The sequence below is a fragment of the Eubalaena glacialis genome, chromosome 8, assembly GCF_028564815.1.
Source record: "Eubalaena glacialis isolate mEubGla1 chromosome 8, mEubGla1.1.hap2.+ XY, whole genome shotgun sequence".
Lineage (NCBI taxonomy): Eukaryota > Metazoa > Chordata > Mammalia > Artiodactyla > Balaenidae > Eubalaena > Eubalaena glacialis.
Window position 1 is genome coordinate 78,990,836 of NC_083723.1, and position 26,345 is coordinate 79,017,180.

General features: G+C 51.2%; 2 protein-coding genes and 1 long non-coding RNA gene across 4 annotated transcripts; 1 reads left to right on the forward strand and 2 right to left on the reverse strand.

The window, feature by feature from the left end:
• Positions 1 to 236: 236 nt before the first annotated feature.
• HOXA3 (homeobox A3) lies at positions 237 to 11,152 on the reverse strand. 2 transcript variants are annotated; one of them, XM_061198610.1, is made up of 3 exons: positions 11,030 to 11,152; positions 3,187 to 3,832; positions 237 to 1,785 (listed from the first exon to the last, which is right to left on the reverse strand). In XM_061198610.1, exons 2-3 carry the CDS (start codon positions 3,710 to 3,712, stop codon positions 980 to 982), a joined length of 1,332 nt encoding a protein of 443 aa, XP_061054593.1. In that variant the 5' UTR covers positions 3,713 to 3,832; positions 11,030 to 11,152; the 3' UTR covers positions 237 to 979. The 2 variants fall into 2 exon arrangements, with proteins under 2 accessions (XP_061054593.1, XP_061054592.1); XM_061198609.1 differs by lacking the exon at positions 11,030 to 11,152 and adding an exon at positions 6,652 to 6,895.
• On the forward strand, positions 3,909 to 5,385 carry LOC133096832 (uncharacterized). Its single transcript, XR_009701847.1, has 3 exons — positions 3,909 to 4,074; positions 4,295 to 4,375; positions 4,635 to 5,385. It is a non-coding gene; the product is annotated as an uncharacterized LOC133096832 (long non-coding RNA).
• Positions 11,153 to 21,057: 9,905 nt separating the features above from the next.
• HOXA4 (homeobox A4) lies at positions 21,058 to 23,319 on the reverse strand. Its single transcript, XM_061198619.1, has 2 exons — positions 22,633 to 23,319; positions 21,058 to 22,080 (listed from the first exon to the last, which is right to left on the reverse strand). Exons 1-2 carry the CDS (start codon positions 23,264 to 23,266, stop codon positions 21,728 to 21,730), a joined length of 987 nt encoding a protein of 328 aa, XP_061054602.1. The 5' UTR covers positions 23,267 to 23,319; the 3' UTR covers positions 21,058 to 21,727.
• Positions 23,320 to 26,345: the final 3,026 nt, after the last annotated feature.

Sequence of the window (26,345 nt, forward strand, 5' to 3'; positions counted from 1 at the left end):
TGGACTCCACGCAGACCCTTATCTTCGGCCAAAGAATCCCTTGTGAACACGGATATTATTCAGAATAGAAACTTTATTTTTTTTTTGTTTTGTTTCTCAGAATGTGAGCAGCAAGGAATGTAGAACTCTCAAAACAAACCTAGCGTTTTTCGCGTTTACAGATTTTTTTTTCAGTTTCGCTTGATGTTACAAACCTAAATCACTGTTTTCAGAAGCTGGATCCTCTCTGGTATTATTGCATCATTACTGTTTTTATAAAGGAATTTTATTTCCCTTTCGAATAAAATTTTTTTCTATGTACGCCAATACACCATTGAACAAAAGGCCCAAGAAACCTTCTGAACAATCAGGGTACAGAATTTCTTTAATATAAATACGAACGGATGGGGATAAATAATATTTAAAACTTATTCAATGCTTGCAAAAAAAATATAAATAAATCTGACTGTTCACCAGCATACACACACGGAAAGACGTACACTTAGTCATCCTTGCACAGGGAGCCCCTGTTTCAAAGCGCCTTTGATTTTTTTTCTCGCTCTTTACAAGAAGTGCAATTAAAAAAAATACTAAAATCTAAAAAAAAAAAAGTAATCGCTTCCCCTCGGGAGCCATAATGTACGAACAAATTCACATCAAAGAACTTGGCTAGAAAATTTGTTCATATACCCTGTTTCTGATCAAAGAGTAGAGAAGGTAAAGGGTGCAGGGCCAGCGGCCGAGCGAGGGGCGGGAGGAGATAAATATCACTACTGATACTGACAGCCATTCCAGCAACCAAGATTGCTACGTCACATAAACTATAAAAACGTGTTACCAAAGAAAACAAAGCGGGGGGGGGGAGAATGGGGGGCGGAGGAGAGAGAAAAGGGAGGGGCGGGAAGAACCTTAAACAAACAAAACAAAAAAAGCAAACGAAGAAGAAAGGTGGGGGGGGGTAGGGTGGGGACTCTCCTGGCGCGCAGCCCCGAGCCCACCATCACAGATGGGTGAGCTTGGGGGCTTCCTGAATTCTTCCCTGAGAAGGATGGTGGGCGGTAAGGTCCGTGTAGGAGGGGTGCGGCTCCCCTGGCCCGGGCCCATGATGGTGGCCACTGCCCAGCGGCCCAGCGCCCCCGTAGTCCATGGCAGCCGAGGCGGCGTGGGGGAGGTGAGTTAGGCCAAAGAGGGGCGGGCCAGAGTTGCTCATGGGCTCCACATAGCTGCCCCCAACGAAGACGGGGCTTCCCTGTAAGTGTGTAGTCCCATAGCTGCCATTGCCCTGCAGGCCATGCGCGTGCGGATCATAGTCGGGTGTGCCCCCCGCGCCCGCCCCCGTCGCGGTGTAGCGCTTCTGCGGGGGCGGTGGGGGCGCGCAGCTGGGCAGGGGTGCGGGATAGGAGGCGGGGGGCAGCCCGTAGGCGCCCTGGGGGGGCTTGGAGAAAGGCGGGGGCGACTGGGGCTCGTACGGGACGCTGTTAACCAGCGAATGCATAGAGTTAAGATAACCGCCAGCGCCGGGCGGCACGGGACTGCGACTTGGGGACTGGCCCCCTGATGATGTCAGCATGCCCTTGCCCTTCTGATCCTTCTTGTACTTCATGCGGCGATTCTGGAACCAGATCTTGATCTGGCGCTCGGTGAGGTTCAGCAGGTTGGCCATCTCCACCCGGCGCGGCCGGCACAGGTAGCGGTTGAAGTGAAATTCCTTCTCTAGCTCCACCAGCTGAGCGCTCGTGTAGGCTGTGCGCGCCCTCTTGGACGACGCCTGCCCAGGTGGGCTCTTGTCACCTGCGCAGCTCTCCCCTGCGAGATCAGAGGAGAGAGGAAGAGTGGCATCAGGGGCTGCCCGCAGCCCCGCCCAGCCCCTGACCCAGCCAGGCCCCTCCTTCCTCCAGGCCCCAAAGATCCCTCCTTTTGTCAGGGCCCAGAAAGGGGAAGAAGGAACTACGTATTGTCCTCTGTCCTGGTGGGGAAACAGCGCCTGTAGCCCGTCATTGAGTAAAGCTGCAAATCATAGGCCTCTCCAAGGTGGTGGGGAAGGAACAGAAAAGCAGAACCCCGTTTGCCTTCCTGGTCTGTATTTCTCTTCTGGAGCTATTCACTTTCTGACTCATTTACTGATCCTTCAGCCCTATCAGACTACAAACTCCGTGTGGGCAGGTGTCACCATGTTCAATCCCTTCACGGTAACTGGAATGTGAGGCACCTAATATACACTCAATAAACCTTTCCTCCATCACTATCTGACTGAAGGATTGGACAGTTGCCTCAACCGGCCACTTATTTGATCTGTCCAGTATAAACGAGTGGAGTGGAAGCTCCAATCTGGAAGGCCTTCTCTGCCCGAAAGAAGAGACCCCATTGAAAAGAGATCCCATTTCTGGTGGGGAGGCCCAGCTCCCTGATGCTGGGTGCTATTAATTAGGGTTCTCCATGTCATCAAGCAGCCTGCCCCAGCTTTGCCCACTAATCTTGACCATCCTTTCCCCCCTGGCCCCCCAAATCCTGGCTCTGGATGGTCCCAGATGCTCAGGCTCTGAACAGAGCACTAGCAACTGGAGAAGGCAGCAGCAAAGGAAACCAAGAGGCTGGGAAGCCCAAGACCCAGCGCCTGTCCTCTATTGGAATCTGGTTCCAGGAGGCCCATGTGGTTCCCATTAGCATCCCCTCCCCCAGGAAATCCCTGGCTGCCTTCATTGTACTAAGTCTGAGTAGGGCCTTCCCAGAGATAAGGCAGCCACTCCATCTACTGGAGCAAAAATTAAAAATAGGCTCTGATTATAGGCAGAGCATTGATTCTGACTTGGAGGCCTGCTTTTATTCTGCCACATTTCATTGTGGGGTGGCTGCCACTGTTTCATTAGAAATGAGGAGCTGGGCTAAAAAGAGACAGTGCTGCTCAGGTTTGTTCTGCCCAAAGGTCCTAACGCCACAAGGAGGGACTCCAAAGTCACTAGGCCCCACTTGCTCATAAGAAAGGTCCAGAAAGACTCCCATCAGATCTCTCTCTGGGGTTTCCTGGGCAGAGTCCAATCACTTCCCTAGTTGCAAAGCCTCTGGAAACCTTTGAGGGTTGGGGGGGAGGAGGAGCGGTGAATTCTGGAAATATTTCAGCGCTCCCAAACCTTGCTGGCCGTGGCTGGAAGTGGCCTGGGGGGCTGGGAGCCAGGTCAGAGGACCCTCTTCCGGAAGGCGGCCCTTTACCTGAGCTGGAGCCGCTGGTTTTCTGCTTTGTGTTTTGCCGAGACTCTTTCATCCAGGGGAAGATTTGTTTGGCCACGGTGGGCGAGTTGAGTAGGGGGCTCTTGGCTGCGCTGGCGGGGGTGGGGTTGCTGCTGCCATTCTGAGGGGGGGAGACTGACGAGGGGGGCGGGGGCGCGGCAGGGGCAGGCGCAGGGGGCTGCGGCGGGGGTTGCGGCTGCGGTGGGGCAGGGGGCGCGGCCTGGGGCGGCGGCGGGGCCAGGGGCGGCTCGCCCAGGCCCGGGGGCTGGCTGGGCGGACCGCTCAGGGTGCGCAGACACGCCTCGCTCAGCTCGTGCGCCTTGGGGTGGCCCCCGGCATTTGAGGGCGACTGGAGCGAACAGGCGGGTCTGTGGTACTCGCCGTCGGCGCCCAGTGCTGCGGACGCCGGGTACGGCTGCTGACTGGCATTATAACCGAACCCGTTGGCTGCCTGGTAAGGGTAGCCACCGTAGATCGCCGAGCTGTCGTAGTAGGTCGCTTTTTGCATCGCGTTGTTTCACGATCTTGATCGCACACTCTGACAGGGGCTTGACACCCGTGAGGGCGCACATTGGCACGCCCCCGCGGTCACGTGACGCTCCGCCGCCAATGGCCGCCCAGCGCAGACCTGGGGGGCGAGAATCGCAGCGCCGTGAGGGCTCCGCGTAAATCCATCTTACTCTCAATAGCTAAGTGACATGAAAGCCATAAAAGAAAAAGTGGTCAGCAATATTTAACAGCACGACTTGGCCCCGGGCGCAGAGAGCCGCGCTATAAAAAGCCGCTGGAATTTACTGGCAGCTACAAATATTTGCTTAACTTGCATCTGGAGTTGGGGTGTTTTCCGGGGAGAGAGGAGGAGAGTGAGAGGTCCGGAAGCCGGGTCTGGGGAGCTGGAATCCAAAAGGAGAAAGGCCTGATAGACTAGAAAGGAACAGGCTCTGGATCCCTTCTTTTCCAGGGAAGAAGAAAATTGGGGTGTCCCTTCCTCTCCACAACTTGGATTCCTCCCCTCTGGAGATCATAGGGAAGGGGCAAGGGGGCAAAGGGGAGCTTGGGTCACCAACTTTTTCTCCAATCCTCTCTTTAGGACTGATATTTGCCAAAAGAACCGTGACGCAGGGTGACTTCCCATCCAGGCCCTTCTTGGACCTTCCAGCACCCAAGAGAGGTATGCACAAATTTTTTTCAGGCAGTAGCCCTACTGGACCCTTGTCGATTTCAGAAGCTGAGCTTGTTAGACAGTTAATCTACCCTTGTGCAGGGATATGACCCACCTCCTCCAAATGAGACCCTTGTGGTCAAGGAGGGGAGAGAAAACTTTGGATGGAACATTCTGGGTGGGGATGGACCAACAAGGACACCCTCTCCAGGAAGTCAAACTCAAATCTTGGACAGTTCTTTACTCCTTCCCTCTCCCTATTTCTCAGGCAGGTCCCAGCAGGCCACTCCCACCTCTTTGCCCCTGTTACAGAAGGTCTCCAGACCCTCCTGCCTTGGACTGAGGTCCTGTTATTCAGGGCAACTATCAAATTCTACCTGCTAAAACGTGATGGATTAGAGGAAAAAAAAAACCCATCAGGAACCTGAAAAACCAGCATCATCTCCATGACCACGGCTTGAACTCTCCTTCCAACTTAACGATAATAGGTTCTGTCTTAGAAACTGCTATGTAATGTGATGTATGGGGGTCATTTGGCTCCAGACGAGGGATGGAAGCACAAGCCATAAAATCCTGCCAGAGTTCCCTGATCTTTGTGTGCTGTTGTTGTTGTTGATATTTGTTACTTGGCCTATTTACCTGCTTCAGAAACACCAAGTAAAGGACAAACCTGGAAATCTAAAAAGCAACTGAAAGCCTTCTCAACCCTTTTTATTTAGAAAGCATACTGTAAAAGTGAAATCTATGTTTTATTTTTGTTTTCACCTTTGCATGGTCAACCTCTGGTTGTCACTCAGCTCAGAAAACTTTCACGAGAGTTCAAATAGTCGCCCCGCACACACAATCAGGATGTTAGTCTCTCTGACCATTTAAGAAAATTACAATGACAAATTCATGAAGAAAAGGGCTTACACTTCATGCCTCAACTATGTGTACTTGAGTCCTGAAGTTATTCAAGATTCCAGGAATAGCAGACACTTTGTTAACTAGAAAAAAATTAATGTAATAAGCATATAGCAGTGGATGATTATAATTTTGTTTTTAATAATGGACTCCTTAGGATTTCATTATTAAACCAACAATCTGACCAACATCTGGAAAACAGGCACAATTTAATTTTCCAGAACCTCAATTAAAAATTACAGCAGCCCTTATCCGGAGTTATTGTATGTGATCTTGAGCCCTGGAGTATAGTTTCTCTTTTGGAAATAGATAGGAAGCTACAGATACCATGATCAAAAGTAAATAAAGGATAAAATAAAATTTAAAACAGAATAGCAATTTAATGTCTCCGTTTCCTGTTCTTTCACTGAAAATAACTCCAATTACATTTGGCAGTGTTAATGTCTGCCATTATAAATTTTTAAGATACTGGGCTTGTGTAAAATAAAACGTCAGGTTAAGAAAATTACTCCAGACACTTGAACAGCAAGATATTAGATAAAACAAAATTAAGTTGATTTTGAACATGCAATATTTCAAGTGACTTGCTAATCCATTATCACAGGCTACACCGGCCTGCGGTTTACGGTCTTTTCGTCAAGTTATGCACTGTCTTATAAAATAATAAAAAATACCTTTGAAACTCTAAGAGCGAACAACCACCTCCATAAACTTAAAATGTGAATTCACCCACCAAAGTCCTTCCTATTGTTTGAGGCCAGCGGATAACCACCTTGGGGCCCACATAATCCACCACCTCACCCCACCCCAGCCCCCAAAGTTTGCAACCTAGTAAAGAAGTTGGAGATTTGCCAGCCAGGAAACTTTGCTTTGCATCCCCAGGCAAAGGCTGGGGATGGGAGGAGATTCCTCTGAAAAGATCCGTTTCTGGACAAGAACCCCCAGGTGCAAGAACTGAAAGAGTTGAGGAGGCTAAACTGACTGCAGGAAGCAAGCCCTATTGTCTCTCTGGAAGATCTGCCCAAATTCAACCTCCTTCCTTCAGACACTGCTCCCTTTTTCCACTCCCGCCACTTCCTCGGCCTGACCTCACCCCGAGTTTAAGCGGGAACAGCGGGTAAGAGCTCCCGCGTCCCCTCGCCCACTGCTTCCTCTCCTCCCCAACCCCGAAAAGTTGAGGCTGGGCTAGGGAGAGGGAAGAGGTGGGGGCGGGGATGGGAGAGCGGCCTGAACTCGAAGTGTAAGGGTATCAGTCACTGCCGGGAAGGAAGCTCCGGCTTGTGAACTCTTCTTGAACCGAGATTTAAGTCTGCAGCCATAAATCACCGAGACGTAAACTCCACCATTCAGCGCTGAGAGCGGCCGGTTGTGGCCCCGCTTACCTTAACTTCTGACGAGCACCGTGAGCGCAGGCTCGGGCTCCGGCCCCCGGCCCGGCTCGGCTCGGCAGCCCGGCCGGGTCCCCTCGGCGCGGTCTGGGCACCGACCCTCAGCATCAGCCGAGACGGCGGGCGGGAGGGAGACCCCGAGGCCCGGACGCCGCGGTGCAGAGCGTGGCCGCCTAGCTGCTCCGGCACGGCTCGCCCAGGGCGGACTGGGGCGGCTCGGACCCCCCCTCCCACCCACCCCACCCACCCACCCACCCTCCCTCCCCTCCCCCACACCCCCGCCCCCTGCCCTTCCCGAGGGCAGCAGCCGCGGCCCGGAGATAAGCGCTAGCGCGGCGCAGGGCTCTGCCTGGGCTAGTGGCACCGACTTGGGTATGTTTCTTATGAATATTACACGCGGAGCAGCGTCTGGTCGGGGGGTGCGGTGGGGGGTGCGGTGGGGGGCGCTGGGGGCGGGCGGCAGGGGAGGCCGAGGCGGCTAGGGGGGAACGTGGGCCGGCGTGGGGGATGGGGCTGAGGCGAGGGGAGGGATGGGAGCGAGCGAGCGGGGCAGCTTGGCGGCGGCGGGAGGAGGGCAGCCTCCCCCCAACGCTCACCACCCTCCCTCTCCCCGCTCCTAGGCGTCACTGAAGTCCAGGAAAATTATGCTAATGAGGACAAACGGCTCTCACAAAGGGGCTCTCTTGCCGGGCTCTATTTCTTAGGAATCCGTTTAGGAAACCACCTTACCCTGTGCCCTGGACATTTCCAGTTGCGGGGCGAAGGGAAGACGGAACCAGAAGAGAGTTCCCCAGACTTTGGGCAGTTTACCTCACCTCACCTGCCACCCCCAATACAAGAACCTCAAAGCCAATCTCTGGGGAGCTGGGATAGGGCCTCCTTTCTCGGGAGACCGCCCCAAGAGCCAACTGGGGTGTCTTTGGTTATATTTTTTAAGTAAAAACCCTTGAAATCCTGGCGGCTGGGAGGGAAGTAGCCTGGGGGAGATGCAGGTTGTCCAGGCAGTGAAATGGGACACTCTGGGCTCAGGTACACACAAAGGTGCTAGAATCCTGGGTCTCCAGCTCTTCTGTGCCCATTTCACAGTTCAAACACGCAGCTCACTCTCAGGCAAAGACAGATAAAGTTCTGACCCCCAGCACGAACGGACACCTATATTTTCTCCCCTAATTAGTGGTAGATAGGGATGCTGAGCAGAGGAAAGGCCCGATGTGCCTGGTAACATTGCCAAAACTTTAAGGAGGATGGATGGTCTTTCTCCTTAATGCCTCCCTCAACTCCCCAGATTCAGAAGTGAACTCTGCAAGGATATGTGTGTGGCAAAAAGAGAGAAATGGAGCTTTTGTGCAATTCCAAGGTGTCAGCGGCCGGTCCTTCTCAAAGGAAGGTGTTAAAAATATAAGTAGTATGTTTAAACTGTCAGGGAGCCAAAGTGTCACCTTAGAGCAAAAACAAAGCCAAGGGAAAAGGGAGAAATCAAAAAGCACTCCGGGCCAGGGTGGCCTCATGCATACCAATAGTTTTTGTCATTTATGGCTGGGCAAGATTTATGACTCGGCGCCCCAAAGCTGTAAACAGAGCACAAAACAGCAAACACTTGCTCCTTATGGCATATTGCTCCAGCGCGACTTGAAAGGGGTAGCCAGGCAGCGTAGGAGGCGAGAGCCGGCCGCAAAAATCCGCTGGGCGGCATTTTCTCTTCAAACCGGCCGGGTTGGATGTGGCATTTGAAGAAAGAAGGCGTGGGTCAATAATCAACCCGCACTTTCTCCTCCAAACTGCTGACTGCGACTCGCCGCTTTCTCAGCTAAGCCAGCTGCCGGGAAGGCCAGCTCTTCGTGAGAACCTGCCGGGGGAGGGGATGGCCCAGGGCGCCGAGGTGAGGGATGGGGCACCCCGGGCGCGTACCTTTCCGCCGGCCCCAGGGCTGTGCCGGCAAAACGCGGGGACTGGACCCGCCGAGCCGCCGGAGCCCTGGGAAAGCCGGGGCGGGAGCTCGGGCCGGGCCTCCACCCGCCCCCGACTAGGTGGCCTCTGGGCGGCGGGCTGCGGCGGGCAGAAGTAGGGCTTGGACCTCAAGACTAGGGTCTGGCGGCCTGGCACGCAGACTGCCCGGGTCCAGGCCTCTCTGCTGACATCCAACGGACTGGCTTTTGGAGCTAGGCAGGCGAGGTGATTAAAAATAATCATGTATAATAGCCGAAGGATTTTTGTTCGTTTGTTACTGCTTTTTAAAAGAAAAATATCGCCAGTCGATTTCCACCGCCGCTGCCGCCGCGCCCTTTCTAGGTAAATCCCGCAGCCATGCACCCGGCTCTGCCAAAACCGCTGAGGTTTTCTTTGGGGAGAGGACCCCTTGGCTGCCCCAATACCCCTAAGTCCCATGCCCCCGCCCCCCATCCCTCGCCCATGTGAACTAGAAGAAAACATTTTCTCAGCACTAGAAGAATCTCTGGAACGGCGGAGGTGCGCTGGTGCCTTTCTACCCCTCACAGGGGTCTCCTTGTGAACTTATCTGCGAGGGCCTGTGGGTGGCTCCGCGGCTGGCTATGCAGCCAGGGAGGAAGGTGAGGAATAACTGTTGGCAAGAAGAGGCATAGAAGTCCCAGATTGGGGAGGAAAATCAATGAGGAAATAAGCTTGCCTGTGAGGGTGAAGTTGGCATTTTGAGGGTAAAAGGGGACTAGCCTTTTTAAAAAAAATATAGCTGTTGTTTAGCTATGATGGAGTGGCTTTAGCTCTTTCCGTGGAGGAAAAACCAACCGGTTCTCTATAAACGCCACTACTGCCTTCTCTCTGTGCACACTTGTATACAGAATCAGCTCAAGAATCCATCCTTAGATATTTATTCCGCTTGCTGGCACTGAAGCGACAATAAAAAGATGCCTTTAACAAACCTCTTCTATTCCCTCTCTCATTCTTTCTAGCGAAACTATATTATTTATGAGTCTTTAACTGGGCCAAAAATGTACCAGAACTGGGTCATAAATCATATGAAATGCTGACAAGTAATTGAACAGCAATTAAAGCTTACATTTTATTTCCAAGGGGTGTTTTAGAGCACTTGAAATGGCCTCAGTTAAACACGGTTAGCGCCTGGGCCAGTAGCGGGGGAGGGCTGAAGCAGCCCTTCCATCTGGGGAAGCAAACCCCACTCAAGTAGGGGAAACCTGATTTGATTTTTTTCCAGTGCAGAACGAAATAAGATTTTTTTTTTTTAAGTCAGGAGACAAATACGATTCCTGACTCCTTGTAGGCGTCTGTTTTCTCTGCTCCAAGAGCTTCAAAAGCAAAGGAAAGCGAAGTTTCCATCACCTTTTTAGGGAGTTTCCATCCTTCCCGGGAGTGCTGGGTCACTAAAGCCCAATTAGCTCAGGCTTTCCCAGTGATTTGGAAGCACACTGTTTAACTCTCTGCCCCCATTCTGGCTACAGCACCGTTTCTGGGGCTCTGAAACCGTTGAGATGTCTGCCTCTGCTTTCTGCAGACTCTGCCTTCAGACTTCCCTCCAGCCCAGGGCACACCGGCCAGTCCTCCAACCCTCCTAGCTGGCTGAGGGCGTACAAGGGGGCGCCCAAGCCTTGTGCATTATGAAGCCCAAACGCACCTCCAGCTCCCTGCTTTCTCTGTCTCCTGAATGTTAGAATAACAGAGCTTCTGGGCATTCAGCACGCTTGCCCCCACCCCAAGCCTCTCCGAGATTTGAGCTGTCCTTCTCCACCCCTACTCGGGCAGAGGGTGCTCAGGGAAACAATGGCTAGTCCTCAGGGTCTGGCTCCTTCAGTCTGGCAAGTGGGAAAGCGCTTCCTGCAACCCAGCACTGAACAAAGTGGCCCGAAGCATCATCAATAAAATGGCAGCGCATCTGGACGCTCATTGATTTCCCTCTCCCAGCTGCTCTGGCTGTCCAGGTCAGCCCTCACCCTCCATCCTGGCCGGCAAACACGGCTAAATAGGGCGCGATCCCCCTTCTCCTCCACTCAGCCCCCACCCCCTCCAGGCGGTCGTGTCCAGCGAGCACAGCATGGGCCACCTTGGCCCGAGCCGGCGCTTTGGGACCCTCCCTCCGCCTGGGGCTTAGCTTCTGGGACTCAAGCCCCGCTGCAGTGGACAAAGCCACTGGAGCGTCGGAGGCCACCAGGCCCACCTAGTAGCCCCCGAGTTCCCCTTCCTTTACACCCCCCCAATACTTTCCAAGGAATTAAATTCAGTCTGAGGCGCTACTGGGGATCTTTCAAATGCTTTCGGTTCTGAGGGAGAAACAAAGGAAGAGAGGGGCTGAGGGTCCTGTCCCTGAACCAGGGTCTCCTCACCTGACCTTTGTCTCTCACAGCCATAACTCACTCTAGATATGAACAATCAACGGAAATACCTTAAAATAAATTCCATCCTCCCGGTGTGGCCTGGAGTCCCATCGCTAGCTCGCCCAGAACTGCTCCATGAGCGCTGAAAACTGCAGCCCGCTAGGAGAGCGCTTTCCGGAGAAGGGGAAGGAGAAGGAGGAGGTGGGTGCGAGGGGGTGGGGGGAAAAGCTCTCGCTCTGTAGAGAATCTAGAAAACGTAATCACAGGCAAAGCCCGCCCGGGTCTCCGCTCCAAATGCCACAATAATGTGCTGTATTATGTGCTCACGTGGTCATACGTCAACTTAAATCCTTCTATTTGAAATAGGGAATCACTGAAGGAACTAGGTTTCCAAGCAGAACATTTAGCTTTTGGGGAGGTGAAGTGGGGGACCTTGACCAGCAATGGGGGAGGGAAGCACTGTCTAGGGCAGTAGGACGCTGGGGGCATCTCCTCGCACCCCAACACGTGCCACACAAGGCCACTTATCTCCACTTATATTTCTTTACACACGATCCAGACACAAGGGAACAGCAATTCTGTCTCCATTCTTATAGTCCACGGAACTTTCCTTACAGTCTTCCACTCACACATAAACTGAACCCAGAGCACCCAAGCACTCTAGTCTCGCCTGGCCCACTGGCCAGTATGTCAAAAGGCAAGGCGCTAGCCCTGTTTCCAGAAGAAAACCCAATAAGGACTGGCCTAGTCAGTGGACTCCCTAATGGCCTGCCATTGTATGGAGTTTGCTAACACCCACACCATACACCACAGCCACTGGAGAAACCCAAAAGGCCCATAATTACCTGACAAAAGGCTGAAGCACCTCCTCCAAGTCCAGTTGGTTTTGTTCGACGGAACCCCCTAGAAGAGAGATGCTTGGCTCTAGAGTGGTGGGTCAGGGTTTGCTAAATCTGGAGGGACCAAGCGCCCTGGCCAAATCTGCACTTATGCATTTCCTTAGTGCATAGCTCAGTGATACATGAAATTATAGGCTTCTGATGATTAAAAATGTAAGGGGAAATGATCTAATTGTCTCTGCAAGAGAGGAAAAAAAAAGAACCAACCTTTGCTGGCATCCCTTGAATTAACCTACAAGACAATCTAGGGCCCTCTCTGCAGACCAGTCTGCCCACCCTCCCCCAAGACAACTCTGTGTCCACCGTCAGAAACTGAACTGGACCAACTCAGCTCAGGAAGAACCTGGCATTACCCCTCCCCATCCCACTCCAACTCCTACCTTCTGCTTGGTGACACCATCCACTGAGTTTAACACTTCACCCTCTCAGGAGCCATCTAAAAAGTTCCTCTTTTCAGGTCTTAGTTTCTGAACTAGGGGAGTGCTCTGAGGTGGTAAGATCCTCATGCCATATTCTTTTGTTCCTCGAGAGTAGGTCTTCAGCTGGCTAGGCCTCTCTAAGTGTGAGGACTCAGTTGTAGCAGCTGCAGGAAGCTGTGCATGATTCCTTCCCTCCTCTCCTCCCCCACAGAGGAGCAGAAGAGGCCTGGTGAGAATGTAAGGCCCTCAGCAAAGCGGCCTGGTCATGGGGATGTCCAAATCACAAGGGCAACAAAAGAGGAGGAGACCGAATCCCTTGGAAGTAAGCCCTGGCCTAAGCTAGAGGTATAGTGTTCCAATAAGGTTCTGTCTGTGGGATAGCTGGGAGAGAACCTCTTTGTGAACTTTCCCAGCTCTGAACGAAGCTACAAGCTAGAAAGTGAGAACCCAAAGTGAAAACCTGCTTCTCTCAGGTTTTGGGGGTAGAGGACAGGACCAAAGGCTGGTTTCAAAAAGCACTCTCCAGTCCCCCAAGGGCTCAGACAACTAATACACTGTCCTCCCCTTACCCCTCCACCCACACAATTTCACCCTGAGCTCTCCAGATAGCCTGGCAAACCCCCTTGCCTGCCCCCAACCAAAGTTTCTGCACAGGCTTCGACTCAAAGATGAGAAGAGGCCCCCTTCAGAACTCTCAGAGCAATCTGGAGCAAACCAAAACTCCCGAGGCCATAAATCAATGGGAGAAGTCTTTGGTACTGCTTCAGAGAAATGCCTTAACGCCAGCAAGGCCCAGCAGCATCTCAGCTCCAGCCAGGAGCCTCTATACCGCTATTAACAGCCCAGTTAATGCTCCAACTGCTGTTTAACAATTAACATTAACGACTTGGGGTGGGATGGGGTGATTGGGTGGGATGTGAAGGGAAAAATCTGAGCAAGTCAAAGGAAATTTAACTTCTGAGGTGAAAACAGCTTCGCTATGAGAGACCTTGGTCTGGGCAAGTCCCCGGGGAACCAGCAGCTGAGAGTCCTCCTTCACCACTCTGAAACCCACTTTCCTGGAGCAAGGCTGTGGGTCTTTTATGGTTCAGTTCCAGAGAACAAGAATAGAGATGCTCAACTATCTAAGTCCAGGTTGGGAAACCCAGCTGCCAATCCCCCCTCTACTGACTCCCCCACCCAACCTGGCCAGGGCTGGGGACACATACCCTGGATCCATGCACCAGAGCCAAAATAGCCATGAAGTTGTCTTGGAAGGAGCAGGTGACCAAGGATACAGAGCTTTAGTCAATATTTGCAAGGCTGTTGGCAGATTAGCTATATCTGTATTCAAACACTGCAATCTGATTTCTCTGTCAAAAATACACTTAACATTTTTCTCCCTTTACTTAACTCTAGTGGTTTTTCTACTCAGCGTCAGGTAGGGCCTTCTTTGCCCACGGTGTGTGTGTGTGTGTGTGTGTGTGTGTGTGTGTGAGAGAGAGAGAGAGAGAGACAGTAGATTATAGATCATAATTTAACATAAGATATTTCCTGTGGGTGCAACTACAGTACAAATGAGCTCCAAGTTCTCTGGACACATATGGATGTGTATATCATATTATACACATGGCCGCAGACCTCTGCAACTATTTACACGTGCAGTGGTTCTGTTGTGTGCAGAGATGCAAATCGTAAGTACACACTGAGTTGCAAATTCCTGAAATGCTCCATCTATACTTGGTATAAACAGACATACAGTAGCTGAGAATGTAACCAGCTTTACAATTACTCTGTTTACTTCCTATCTGATAAAGTAATAATTGTATCCGGAATACCATATCAGTCTTAGAGCAACACTGAATAGCATGTTTCGATTAATTAACAACCTGATATCTACTGTAGGAGCAGATTTCAGGGAAGACTGAGGCCTAGGGAATAGAAGATAAAAATCTCAGAAAACTTTTTAAAATAAGTAATTCCTGAAGGAACAAAGCAAATCCATTCTTTCAACCCAAGCTTTTGAAAACTATTCCAGCAGCCTCTCCCCCAAATAGGCACGAAATTTATGGATCTTTTACAAGGTAATAAACCACAGTAATTACCTCCCTGCATCCCAAACTAAGAGAACAAATTAAGCCAGAACTTGAAAAGAATTTTAAAGAGTTTTCCCTTGTTCCAAATAGGAAAAGAAAACGCCGAAACATACAAAACTCGTGCTTTTCCTATAGGAGGATCAGCGGATCAGCCCGGCTAAAAAAACCGAGAAGCCCAGCTGCCTGCGACGGTCTACACATTTGAAATACAGCAACTTCCCTCGTGCCAAGGAAAGGCAAAACGATAGGAGAAACTGCAAGGCAGCGACACAAGTTTCCTCCACGCAGAGCTGGGACTGACCACAACTGGCGAACTCACAGTCTCCGCAGGCGCCGCAAACAGTCCACAAGGAGAGCAGCCCACGCAGCGGCCGCCGCGCCAGTGACCTCTACTTGCTTTTGCCCTGCTGTTCTGTGTAGCGGTTTGGTCTGTCTGGGGCATGCCGGAGGGGACAAACACACCCTTCTGAGCCCCCTGCCCCACACACAGACACACATCTTTGGTCTACGCAACCGCCCCTCCGCACGAAGCCGGCTTTGGGGCAGAGCTTTGTCCGCTGAAACCCCGCATTGGCGGGGCGTGCAGCTGAGGGGAACCAGCCCCCAAACTCCTTTGAAGTTAAATATTGACCAGCACCTCTTTCAAAGGGCAAGGGGTTGCAGCTGCCAGGGAAGGTAAACTCCTGCCCAAAGGCCCGGTGCGAAGCCCGGGGCAGTGAAGAGTTTTGACGCAGCGCTTACCTCGAAAAATGTCGAAGACTGAACTCGAGAGTGTCTCCAGCTCCGGGCGCTCAGGGAACCGCTGTTTCCGGTGTCTGGGCGCTCTGCGGACAAACAAACAGCAGAGGGTGAACAGCGGCTGCGGAGGAAGGGAGTTGGAAGGCTGGAGTCCGAGGCGCAGGCGGCGCGGGCACCAGGGTGGCCCCCGGGGTGACGCGGACACGGAGGAGTCGCCAGGGCACTCGTCCATGCGGCGCACTCATTGCTCGAAAGGTTCCGGTCTACAAATAGCCTGAAGATGATTTATTTTTGTAAAATAAATACATACTCCATCTCCGCACCCACACTTTTTTTTTTTCTTTTTATGGGGGGGGGGAGGGGAAGCGGGAAGAAAATGGACCAGACGGAGGAAGACAAGAAGGTGGAAGAGGCTTTCTGTTGGTGTCCGCTCTGCTGCGAGAGCTGCTCTCGCACCTCAACTTGGGGATGTGAATGCACGCTTTATTTTCTTTTGCTAACAAAGGGAAGCCTTGTCTGGGAGCATTCAATCACGGACTCTCCTGAAACCTCACTAATAGTGTTCATTTCTGTTTGGCGCGAAATCAGATTCCAGCTCAGCCCATGGGGCTGGGGCAGTCTTGCGAGGTTTTGTCTTCTGGTTCATTAAAGCTCTGGGGCGTCCTTTCTCGGTCCCAGTGGGCTGGCGGGACCACCACAGCGCCCAGTCCCTCAGAGTAGGCCAGTTATGGTTGCTGGAAGTGGGGGAAACTGGGAAGGATGCGGGCATCAGACAATAACCGATCTGGGGGCCCTACCCAGCCTCCCTATGCGCAGCAGCCACGAGCCGCTCCAGGCCCTAATTCCACTGCCGCCTCAGCCCTTAAGATATTTGCAACCCTCTCTTGCTCTCTAACTAGCAAGTGGTCAGCCAACTTTCGGGGGATGGGGGAAGACACTGAGGAGGGACAAAGAATCCTCCTGGGCGCTGGGTCCAGGCTTGGAGAAGTTCTTTGCTGGGCTGGGACTCTGAGGGCCGGTTGCTTCCACAGCTCTGTCCCTGCCCCACTATCCCTTCACCCAGGCCTGGGTGGCCTCCCCACACTCCAGCCTGCCCAAATCAGCCCCAGTGGCTGTCCCGCGTCCATGCAATCCTGCTGATAGTGCCAAGAGAGGCTACCAAACAGCCGGCAAGTCCCCTGACCCTCAGGCTTCAGGGCCCTCTAGCACACTGAACAAGTGGCCGCACACCAGCAGCTAGCTGCCCTCTGCCACCACCTCGACCTGCAGGCCCCATTGTCCATCAGGCACTTGGGACTCAGAATCCATGCTGGGCCCTTTCTCTTGTTCAAACTTGCCCTCTATGTCCCCAAAGGGAGTGCCCCCTGGCCTTGGGGATCCTGGCCTGACCCTGAGCAAGGTGGGGCTTAGTTACCCTGCATATTACCACTCAACTTAGCCCCAGAAGGGTCTGCTGCACCACCATCCACCACAACACACATCCCCACCCCCTCACGCTTAGGAGTACTGTCATTATTATGGTGATTATTGTTGTTGCTATTTCCTTATCCCCAAGTCAAATATTCATGGCTGCTGTTCCACCATAAATCGTTCAGACTAATGAGTCACAAAGAGATGCTGCCCAGGTCTCTCCCTCTGCAATGGCCGCCGCCACCGCGGCCTCTCTCTCCGCGTTTTTGGCGCTCGCCCGGCGCGGGTGATTTATGAACACCGGGAAAATTGGACAAAGCCGCGCGTCCGTCCTGTGGTATCTCTGCAGCCTTCCCCAGTGTGAATCAGAACATTACCAACTGTCTGCGCATCCGTCCCGCTTCATCACCAAAGCCAAGATGTGACCGCAGAAATCCCGAGCCCCAACTCACGTTTCCCCGGACGCGGCGCGCTCCGCAGACTCGCAGAACCCCTGCAGGAAAAGCCCAAGACCCAGCGTGGGCCCGCCAACTCCGGTCCTGGCCGCTGACGGCCTCACTCCACCACTCCTGAAGGAGTTAAAAAGCCTTTGGATACAAATCTGAGTATGTGTGCTTTTAAAAATCAAATAGGAAGTTGGGGGACTCACTTCTGAGAGATTCATTCCTAGTGAGGCCCTGACGACTCCGAGCCATTCCTGACGATCCGCATTAATTATTTAATGAGTCACGTGACCACAAAGATTACAATTTCAATATCTCCCTCGAACAGGCGCTACACCTTTATCTGCTGCAACCAGGATCCTTGTTTGACTTTTTTAGTTCCCAGGCCTCCGAAACGCAGATGCCCTTTCCCGGCTCCCAGGCAAGCCACCGCCATGTAAATTCCAGGGCCAGCCATAGGAGAATTAGTCATTCCAGGACTAGGAGAATTGTGGACAGTCAGGTGCCCTGATGTCGGTCCCTTCCTGAGCCCAGAGGTCAGCCCACCTGTCTCAGCGCACTGGCTAAAGCAGTTTGGTTACATAATTTCCCCAGCTGCTTTGGTGGCTCATCAGGCAAGAAACCACCCTTCTTCCCTGGCCTCTGGACACCTGTGGCCCTCCGTTTCAAGTGTAAGCTCAGGTGCATATGTCCATTCCAGGCTTCTGCAGAGAAAAGATGTCTGTACACTTACTCCTACCCAAGGTGAGACCAAAGACTCTGTTCAAACTACACACTCATTAACATAAAGAACGTGAAGGGGAAGCGTTCAGCTGCCTCAGTTTCCTCATTGGTAAAATGAGAAGACCGAACCAAAACGGCCTCCAGATCTCTTTTGCCTTGGACGTTCTTTCAATCAGGGAATCTCTTTTAGCCCCAGGAATCAATCCCAGAGAGGGTGGGACTGGCCTGAAAGCAGGGGTGGGGGAGAGGGGCCCCCATGAGTTTGGGGCCTTGAGAAGAAGAGATGCCAGAGTTCCAAGACTGAAGTTTCAGACTAGAATGTTTCACAACAGCACCAGCAGCCTCCCTGATGCTATCAAGGAGTTAGAACACACTCTCTTCCTCCTCCTTCCCAGCCCCTACCTACTCTTTGAGAGAGGAAGCAGTTATTCTTGGGCCAGTGTATAATATAGACAAGGGGCAACAGGAGCAGCTGTTGGGAAAGGTGAGCCTGTGTTCTTCAATACCAGACCGCAGCTAGGGATGCAGAGACCAAGAGAGTTCAAAGAACAGCCTATTGCCTGCACAGAACCACCTCATTCACACAGGAAGTCCCAGGTTTCTGTTTGCTACAGTAATTCTTTGGGGTTTTTCTTTCTTTCCACTCCAAAGAGCCGTGGATATGTTTCTATGTTGAAAGGGCTGTAGGAAAGGCAGTGGTGAGAAAAGCAGCACAGATTGGAAGCTCAGGGAAGCAGGGGGACAGAGGAGAGACGGTGATACCCATCCCATGGGGAGGAGGCTGAGAAGTGGGGGGAATGTGGGCACCCTGAGACAGGTAAATATAAAGTCAGAGATGCTGTGTGGAGGGCCCACTCCCCATATATCTAGGTAATCTTCCCAGGAGCTCCATCCTGGGTATTTAGTACTCTACTATGCCTGTCACAGTTGAATTCCTGCTGTAATAAAACACCGGGTATATCGTAGATTTCAGCAAAACTAGGAAAGAGAGCCTGCAAAATGCCATTTCTCTTCATGGGGGAGAGTGTTAAGTACTTAATTCAAACTGTGACCATTAAAGTGTCTCCTATCCGATTAGGTTGATTTCAGATGTTGACAAAACTTTTATCTCTGGAGTCATGCACAGTGTGGCTCTGTGACTAAAGCAGATGAGTGTGTGTTAGAGGGGAGGAGGGGAAAAGAGAGAAAAAAGAGGGGAGCATGTATAAGGGTCATTTTTGTAGAAGGCTTATAGAGCTTACGCAAAATACTGTCTTTAAAGGCCAAGGGTTTGAGGGGCCAGTAGGGTTCGCTTTAAAAAAAAAAATTAATGAGATAGAAAATTTGTCCTCTGGGTGAACTCTTATGGTTGCCCTAGCAAGGGGCAGACAATGAACGATTTTGAAGCACAAAGTGGGATTTTCTAAGCTGTTATAACAAACTCCCTTAAAGACCAAATCTGAAGCAGGCAAAACACTTGAAGAAATGACATAATCATTTGGATCATTGTGGGTAATTTTGACTTTGTAAAACTTACCAATACCTTAACAATCAAGACAGCTTGGGCAAAAACTGCCATTTTGTTCTGGAATATTAGAAAAACAATCTCGATCCTCTCTCTTCTTTTCCTGGATAGATTTAGAGTAAGTGAAAGAAAGTTACCCCTTCCACCCCTATACAAGTGCCCCCAGTATGAAGCTAATGAGTGCCCCCGTACCCCTCCTTCCCTACCAAGGAGAAATATAAGAATTTACCTTAAATGATGATAATCTGCCATTCGAGGTTTTGCAGCTCGACACTCAATTTCCACCAAGAGTCTAGGCATTTTTTGAGCAGACAGCCAAGATGCTGAGTCTTTGCCCGAGACCACATTATTTTCAAGAAGATCCCTCGCTTCTCCACAGACTTTTCCCAGAGAATGCCTTTCAGAATTGCTGTTGAATTACAAAGAAGTATTTATTGTATGAGGTGATTAATGATTCCTGGGGAAATTGCTATTTTCAGCGTGATTTAATTTCGTTTTACAAGTGAGTGTAGTAGGGGGAGGGTTAGTAAGTTTTAGCAGCAGTTGCAGGGCCTCCAGAAATCCCTGGCACCCACTGGCACCTTATAAAATGCACTTTATGCCAGGTTTGGCCTGCCTTGGGAAGGAGTGTATTTGTTTGCCCCTGAATTTTCTTGGGGAGAGGAGGTGGCCCCTCAGAGACTGGTGTCCACTTTCCTCTCAGATCTGGTTTGCTCCCAGGTAGAGAACGATCACCCTTGCCTGTTATCACACACAGAGCAGCCGAGGCGAAAGGGGTAACAGCACTGACTACTGGCTAAGGGTGGTTAGCCTCTGATGGGAAAATGTGTTTAAAAATCCTCTGATACTGCAGAGGTAGGTGAGTTCCCCCTCCCATCTCTGCTAAAATTGTTACATGAACTAAAAACTACACTCATTCAAGGCCAGGTGACAGTTCTAATATTCTGGGGCTAGTGGCTGTTGGTTTTCTGAATCTTGTTGCAGAGTACTCCCTTCGATGACAACCAAGTCTAAATCCTCTTTACTAATTTGTAAATCAGTAAACAAATACTAGGGCTATGAAGATTGAGAAGTGGCGTTTGATTTCAACCTTTTGAATCTAGATCTCTAGGTTGGGCAGAAAGATCCGGGAGCATTTGAGGAAGGTGACCCTAGTTCAGAGATTGGCTTTCTTCCAGCACTTAATACTCCCAGGTCTACCTTGCTTAAGGTGTCATTATGCTTTTTCTTTCCTCAGAAGAAACTCTGGAGGGTGTACTGGGAAAATTCAGTTTATTTTGAAAGCTCTTCCTTCAAAAAAAAAAAAAAAAGAAAGAAAAAGAAACAAACAAAAATCCCAAGCTGTAGTTAGTGAAGAAGAGAACCTTAAAAACAGCCAAGAAACAAAAAGCAATCTCAACTCTTTGCACAAACTAGTTTTTATCTCCAGGGAAACAGACAGATTAAGCGTGAAGGTGCAATAAATACCAAAGAGACCACTTCTTTCCAAGTGTGCTCGGAGTTCAGCATGTAGAACAGCTGCAGAAACTCCTGGGCCCACAGCACTGCGCAGTTTCACCTTTCATTGCAGAGAAGGACACGTTTCTATGCCTTACAGAGACTTGAAGCCTGAAAGCCTGGCCAAGTTTGGGAAGAGGAGCCCTCTCAGAGCTCAAGAGCCTTCCTGCTCTTTGGAACTTTTCCCACAGTGGGTCAAACTTGACAAGAGTTCAGCTCAAGTTGAACAAATTATGTGGGCAGTCAGTCCAAGTGAATGCAACTCAAGCCATCTACAGGATTTTTACATGCAAGGTCAACCATTTCAATTGAGAGAATTTTTTTTTTTAAATTAAAAGTAGGAAACACACAAATATGTCTCAAAACTTTGTTTTTTAAACGGAGTTTATTCTTAGCACATGTCTTTCTATAGAGCCACACCACAATTTGTAGAGTTGCACATGGGTCTAAATGCACTCCCCCTCCCCCAAGATTGTGCCTCAGAATAAGACAACAATATGTTCACAACAATATTTTAAATAAATGAAAGGAAAGGAAACTAACATGTATCACATCTACCATCAAGGTCTGTACATTTTGAGAATTAAATAATCTTGTGAGGTCCACAATGTCTACTCATTTAGTCAGTTCGGTACAAGCTTGTATGAGCTGCCTTAATGAGAGAAGGGGAAATAAGGAAGATAGGAAAAGGGTCTGATTTCTTTTGCTTGCAACAAATACACATGTACATGTCCCCAGTCAGCATGGGTTGTGCGACTGACTTTAGCCATCTCAAAAGTATTTGATGCCAAGTGGTTCTTCTCAGGTACCCAAACCTGGCAGCCTTGATCAGGCCAGCAGGTTGTTCCACCAGCCAGCATCTTGGCCATTGTCCTCTCTTGGGTGGCAACCAGCTCACACTCTTACCCGGATAATGTCTTCTTTTTATTATCCTTTTCACCAAGCTGAGTTTTGTTTTGGGGTCTGTTGTAGTCCAGATAGGGAGGGGTGGATGGGAAAGGGGCAGAAGAGGAAAGAAAAGCATGTGAGGGAAAGAACTGGTCTAGAGCTCTGCAAGATTATATGGACGAGGGAATGGGTGTGGAGGTGCCCTGGTGGGGGTGAGGATGCGGGTGCGGGTGTGGGCTCTGAGTTTGTGGTTTCCCCGGTGGGCCTGCTGAGGCCGAGGCCGAGTTGGAGGATCGCATCTTAGTGTTGGGCAGTTTGTGATCTTTCTTCCACTTCATCCTTCGGTTCTGAAACCAGATCTTGACCTGGCGCTCGGACAAGCAGAGCGTGTGAGCAATTTCGATGCGGCGACGCCGGGTCAGGTAGCGGTTAAAGTGGAACTCCTTCTCCAGCTCCAAGACCTGCTGCCGGGTGTAGGCGGTTCGGGAGCGTTTGGGCTCCCCTCCGTTATAACTGGGGTTGACTGAAAGCCCATAACCCCGAAGAAGAAAGCCAAGGAGGAGGGAGTGGAAGAGAGGGAAAGGAGGAGAAGAGAGAAGGTGGGGTGGGGGAAGAGCAATTGGACATCATCATTATATAATAACCTGACACCAAGTTCACGCAAGATACATAAAACCGCAAAGAAAATGTTTCACAGGCTATTGACAACGGGAAACACCCGAGAGCCATAAAGAATAGTGCTGGGCATTGGGGCTGAAGAAAAGCTTCAAAGACACATGGCCTGAAGCCTCTGCCAGGGCAATTAAATTTATGGGGGCTATAATTACTGCCCTAACAGTTTGGCGTCTCGTAAATCTCCCGATAAAGGGACCCCGGGTACAAAAGGATTCTCACGTTGGGATCAGGCGGCTGGCTGGCGCGCACACACCCACATCCCACTGTAGCTTGAGCCAGCTGGGGGCTCCCCTCCCGAGGCCCCTACCCCTCGGCCTCTCCCCACGACCCCCGCCCCGACCCTGGAACCCGGGCTCGGCCCCAGCCCACCCTCCCGCGCCTCCCCAGCGGCGCCACGTACCGGCGCTGACATGGATCTTCTTCATCCAGGGGTACACCACGGGCTCCTTGCCCTTCAGGCCCAGCGGGCTCTTGTCGCCCAGGAGCAGCGGGCACGCGGGGGCGCTGCCCCCTGCCGGGACGCCCGGGTTGGCGGGAGCCGCCTCGCAGCGCCGCGGGGGCGCGGAGGCAGCCGCACGATGCTGCGGGGGAGGCGGCGGCGGCGGCGGGGGCTGCCGCCCGGGCGGCATGACATGGCTCGCGTGCAAGCCGTGCGCGGGACCCTTGGCGTGCGCCGGGGGCTGCTCGGGCTGCGGCGGCCGCCCGGGGCTGGCGCTCCCGCGGTAGCCATAGGGGTAGGCGGTGTCTGCGGCACCGTGCGCGGGGTAGAGCGCGGCTTCGGGATAGGAGGCCTCGCGGGCGGCCCGCGGCGCGTAGTAGGAGGCTGGGGGCTCTCGGCTGCCGCCCGCGTGGGGGAGCTGGGGCTGCTGCTGCGGCAGGTGCTGGGCCGCGGGCACTGGGGGCTGCTGGTAGCCCGGGCCCCCGCCAGGGCCGCCGTCTCTGCCGCCGGGGCCGCTGTGCTGCGCGTACTCCTCGAAGGGAGGGAACTTGGGCTCGATGTAGTTGGAGTTTATCAAAAACGAGCTCATGGTCATTAATTTGTGAAGTGCAAAAATACTAATTTTTCTCGCGTTGTCGTTTTTCTGGGCTCGCCGAGGCCCCTCCCCCTCCTGCCTCGCTTCCCATCCCCCCTTTCCTCCGCTCCTTTCCCCTCCCCCGCTGTCAAGCGCCCACCCCCTCCCCCTCCCCCTCCCCCCTCCCTCCGCCGCCGACGCCACCAAAGTTCGCGCCGCTCCTCCCCCGCGGCTCGCCCGCGCGCGCGCGCGTGCGTCCCCGGTCTCGGCCCCGCGCGCGCCCCGCCCAGTACCGCCACGTGACCCGCCCCCGCCAATGTGCGCGCCGCGCGCGCGGACCCGGATCAGGAAGCGCGCGGGCGGGTGATGGATGCTGCTGTCCGGCTCCAGAAGGAGGGAGGGAGCTGGAGCTTTGGGCGTCCAACCCCCCAACTTTGAGTTCCGCTGGGAATTCAGGGCCCGCAGTCTTCTGGTCCTCTCGGATGCCCAGACCGAGCCCTATGCGTACCCTACTCTGGCCTAGGCCTCGGGGCAGACAGGCGGCCGCGGCCCAGCGCTGACCTCGGGGCCCAGCCTAGCTTGGCCTGGCGTCCTCAAGGGTTCGAGGCCGCCTGGGGGAGGGAATGGCGTCGGGACCAAGGGGGTATTCCGTTTTTTATCCTGGCCGGGGAATAAAACGAATGAGGCTAACAGACCGGTTTTCTCACCAACTGATTCCCTTCCGCACATCATGCTCGCCGCGTCCGCGCCCAACGTCCCCAGTATGAGAAGCCAGGCAGGAGCCGAAAAGGGTGGGTGGGTGAGCAACTGAGAGAAATCGGCCCCTGGATGTAAAGCAAGGCTATTCCAATACAACCGGATGAGCACTTTTCCTTTTTTCTTTCTTTTAGAAGCAGAAGCTATTTGGTTTTTTACCTTAAAAAAAAGCAAACAGAACCTTCCTAATAGCATCTCATTTGATGGAGGTGTCGATTCAGAATGAAACATGCTCGAATGTAGTAGATGCGATGGTGAGAAAGTGGCCCAAGGGTGGCGATGGATAGAAGCGATGATGCCGCCACAAAATCGAGCGTTGAGACCAACAACTTCCTACTGCAGAAAAATCCCCAAACAAAAACAAGCTAAGGATAGCATAGGCACTGTGCCGACGGGTCTTTTCCCGCTAAGAATTTTGTTTTGTCTTTTAGCTGTTGCTTTTCCAGGCTGTATCTGAGGCTAAAGTTATATTTAAGGACGGTCTATAATTTCTGGATTGCTGAAAATTAGCATATTAATGATGTCAGTAGCTCTGGAAAGTGGGGAGAGAGGACTGTTGTCTGCCATTTGGTAATTGAAATTTGATGGGTAAACTAATTATGCCATTATTAACAAATAAATTACTTATTAATTCCACGTAATGTTGATCTTCGAAGTAAATACTGATGCCTTACTCGTTGTGTGTACTTTCCCTTTCCTTTTCTGAGTGACAGACACACCTAGATCCTCTACTTTTCAGCCTAGATTAAAGCAGTGCATTTAACTAGCATAGTCACCATTCTAAAAACACTTTCATATTGGCATGTAAAGCAAGGATTTTTCAGCTGGTGCACCTTAGTTGGTTTTTCAAAGAGCAATATAAACTGCCTTCTCACAACTGAGTCTGGAACGCAGGCAAGGAAAGTCATAGCCTAAGCCTGGAGACACTTCAAAAGGAATGTGAATTCTATCTTCATTTATATCGGTTACTCATATGAGTTACTAAATGCTGGAATATATCCATTTGATGGATAGTCATTTAATGCTTAGCCACATAAAGCCCATTATATGTGACTAATCTTTAAACTAATTTAGGAAAAGAGGTTAAAAAAGGGATCATGTTAGCTTTCTAACTGCAATCACCCTGAAGTGGTACAAAGAGGTTTTCCACATTGGATGTGTGTCTGTGAAGAGTGCTGTCCATTGACATGGCACACCCTGAAAATTTTAAAAAATGAAATCTAAGCCACAGACAGAAATCAAGCTGAGTGTAAATCTTTAGACATCCTCTCTAGACTCTCTAGCCTGTGATATAGCTGCCTAAACCAATATCTCTCTACAGCAAGAAAAAATAATATATACATATATGTACTATATAACATGAATAATATGTACATACATAAAGTAATTAGCAAAACTGGGCTCTCTAAGCTTCTGGGAAGAAAAAACATGACAAGGAAATTTTGCCTCCCTCCTCGTGTCATCAGACTAAGGTCTTAACCATGTCTGTTCAATATTATTTACAGACACTAAAACACAAAATTCATGTTGTTTAGCCTCAGAACCTTCTACCGAGTTTCTATTTTAAAGTATTAACGAGGCTCGGGCACTGTTTTGTATATGGTTAACCTAAACGAGTTAACTGCGCCTGTGTTTCATGTGGTTCTATTACTTTAGGAAGATGGGCTTACACAGAATCCCCCCAAGGCCTGTAACTTGTCTTTGTGGTTCGTATCATAAACACAAACGGAGCCAGGACCACCAAGTGTTATCTCACACACCGACATTTTGACATTTTACTGCAAGATTTATGGCTGTAATAAACAATCTCAGTACCTTTTCTGATCCTTCCACAATCTCTCTTTGCAAGCCATAGCATCATTCCATTGAATCAAATAATCTTTTGAAAAACAAAACAAAAAAAACTCTTGCCTTCATATGCGATCCAAGACACCAAAGTAAAGCCAGGAAGAAACTAACTCAATTAATAAATAAACTGAGGTTTACCAGCAGCATCTTGCCCAAAAAAAGATGGGATGCCCTGAAATCGAGCAGAGAGGGAGTGTGCTAATCTCCGCACACCAACTGGCTCCAGTCCCAAGCAGGGTGAAAGCGTTATCCTTTTCTTGGGAAACTGGTAAGCACATTTGCTCACTTCCACGTGCAGGGATAACATATATTCCCAACAAAAGCTTTCTTAAAGTCCCATTAAGTGAAATAACTTTTCATCATGTCCTCGAGTCCCAGATGGAGAAGGAGAGTGAAGGGAGTCCAAGGGAGAGGGAGGGCGAGAGGGGGGCAGTGTTTTGCAGCCTAGTTTGAATCTGATTTGAATCATTTTGAATATATTTGGAACAGCCTTCCC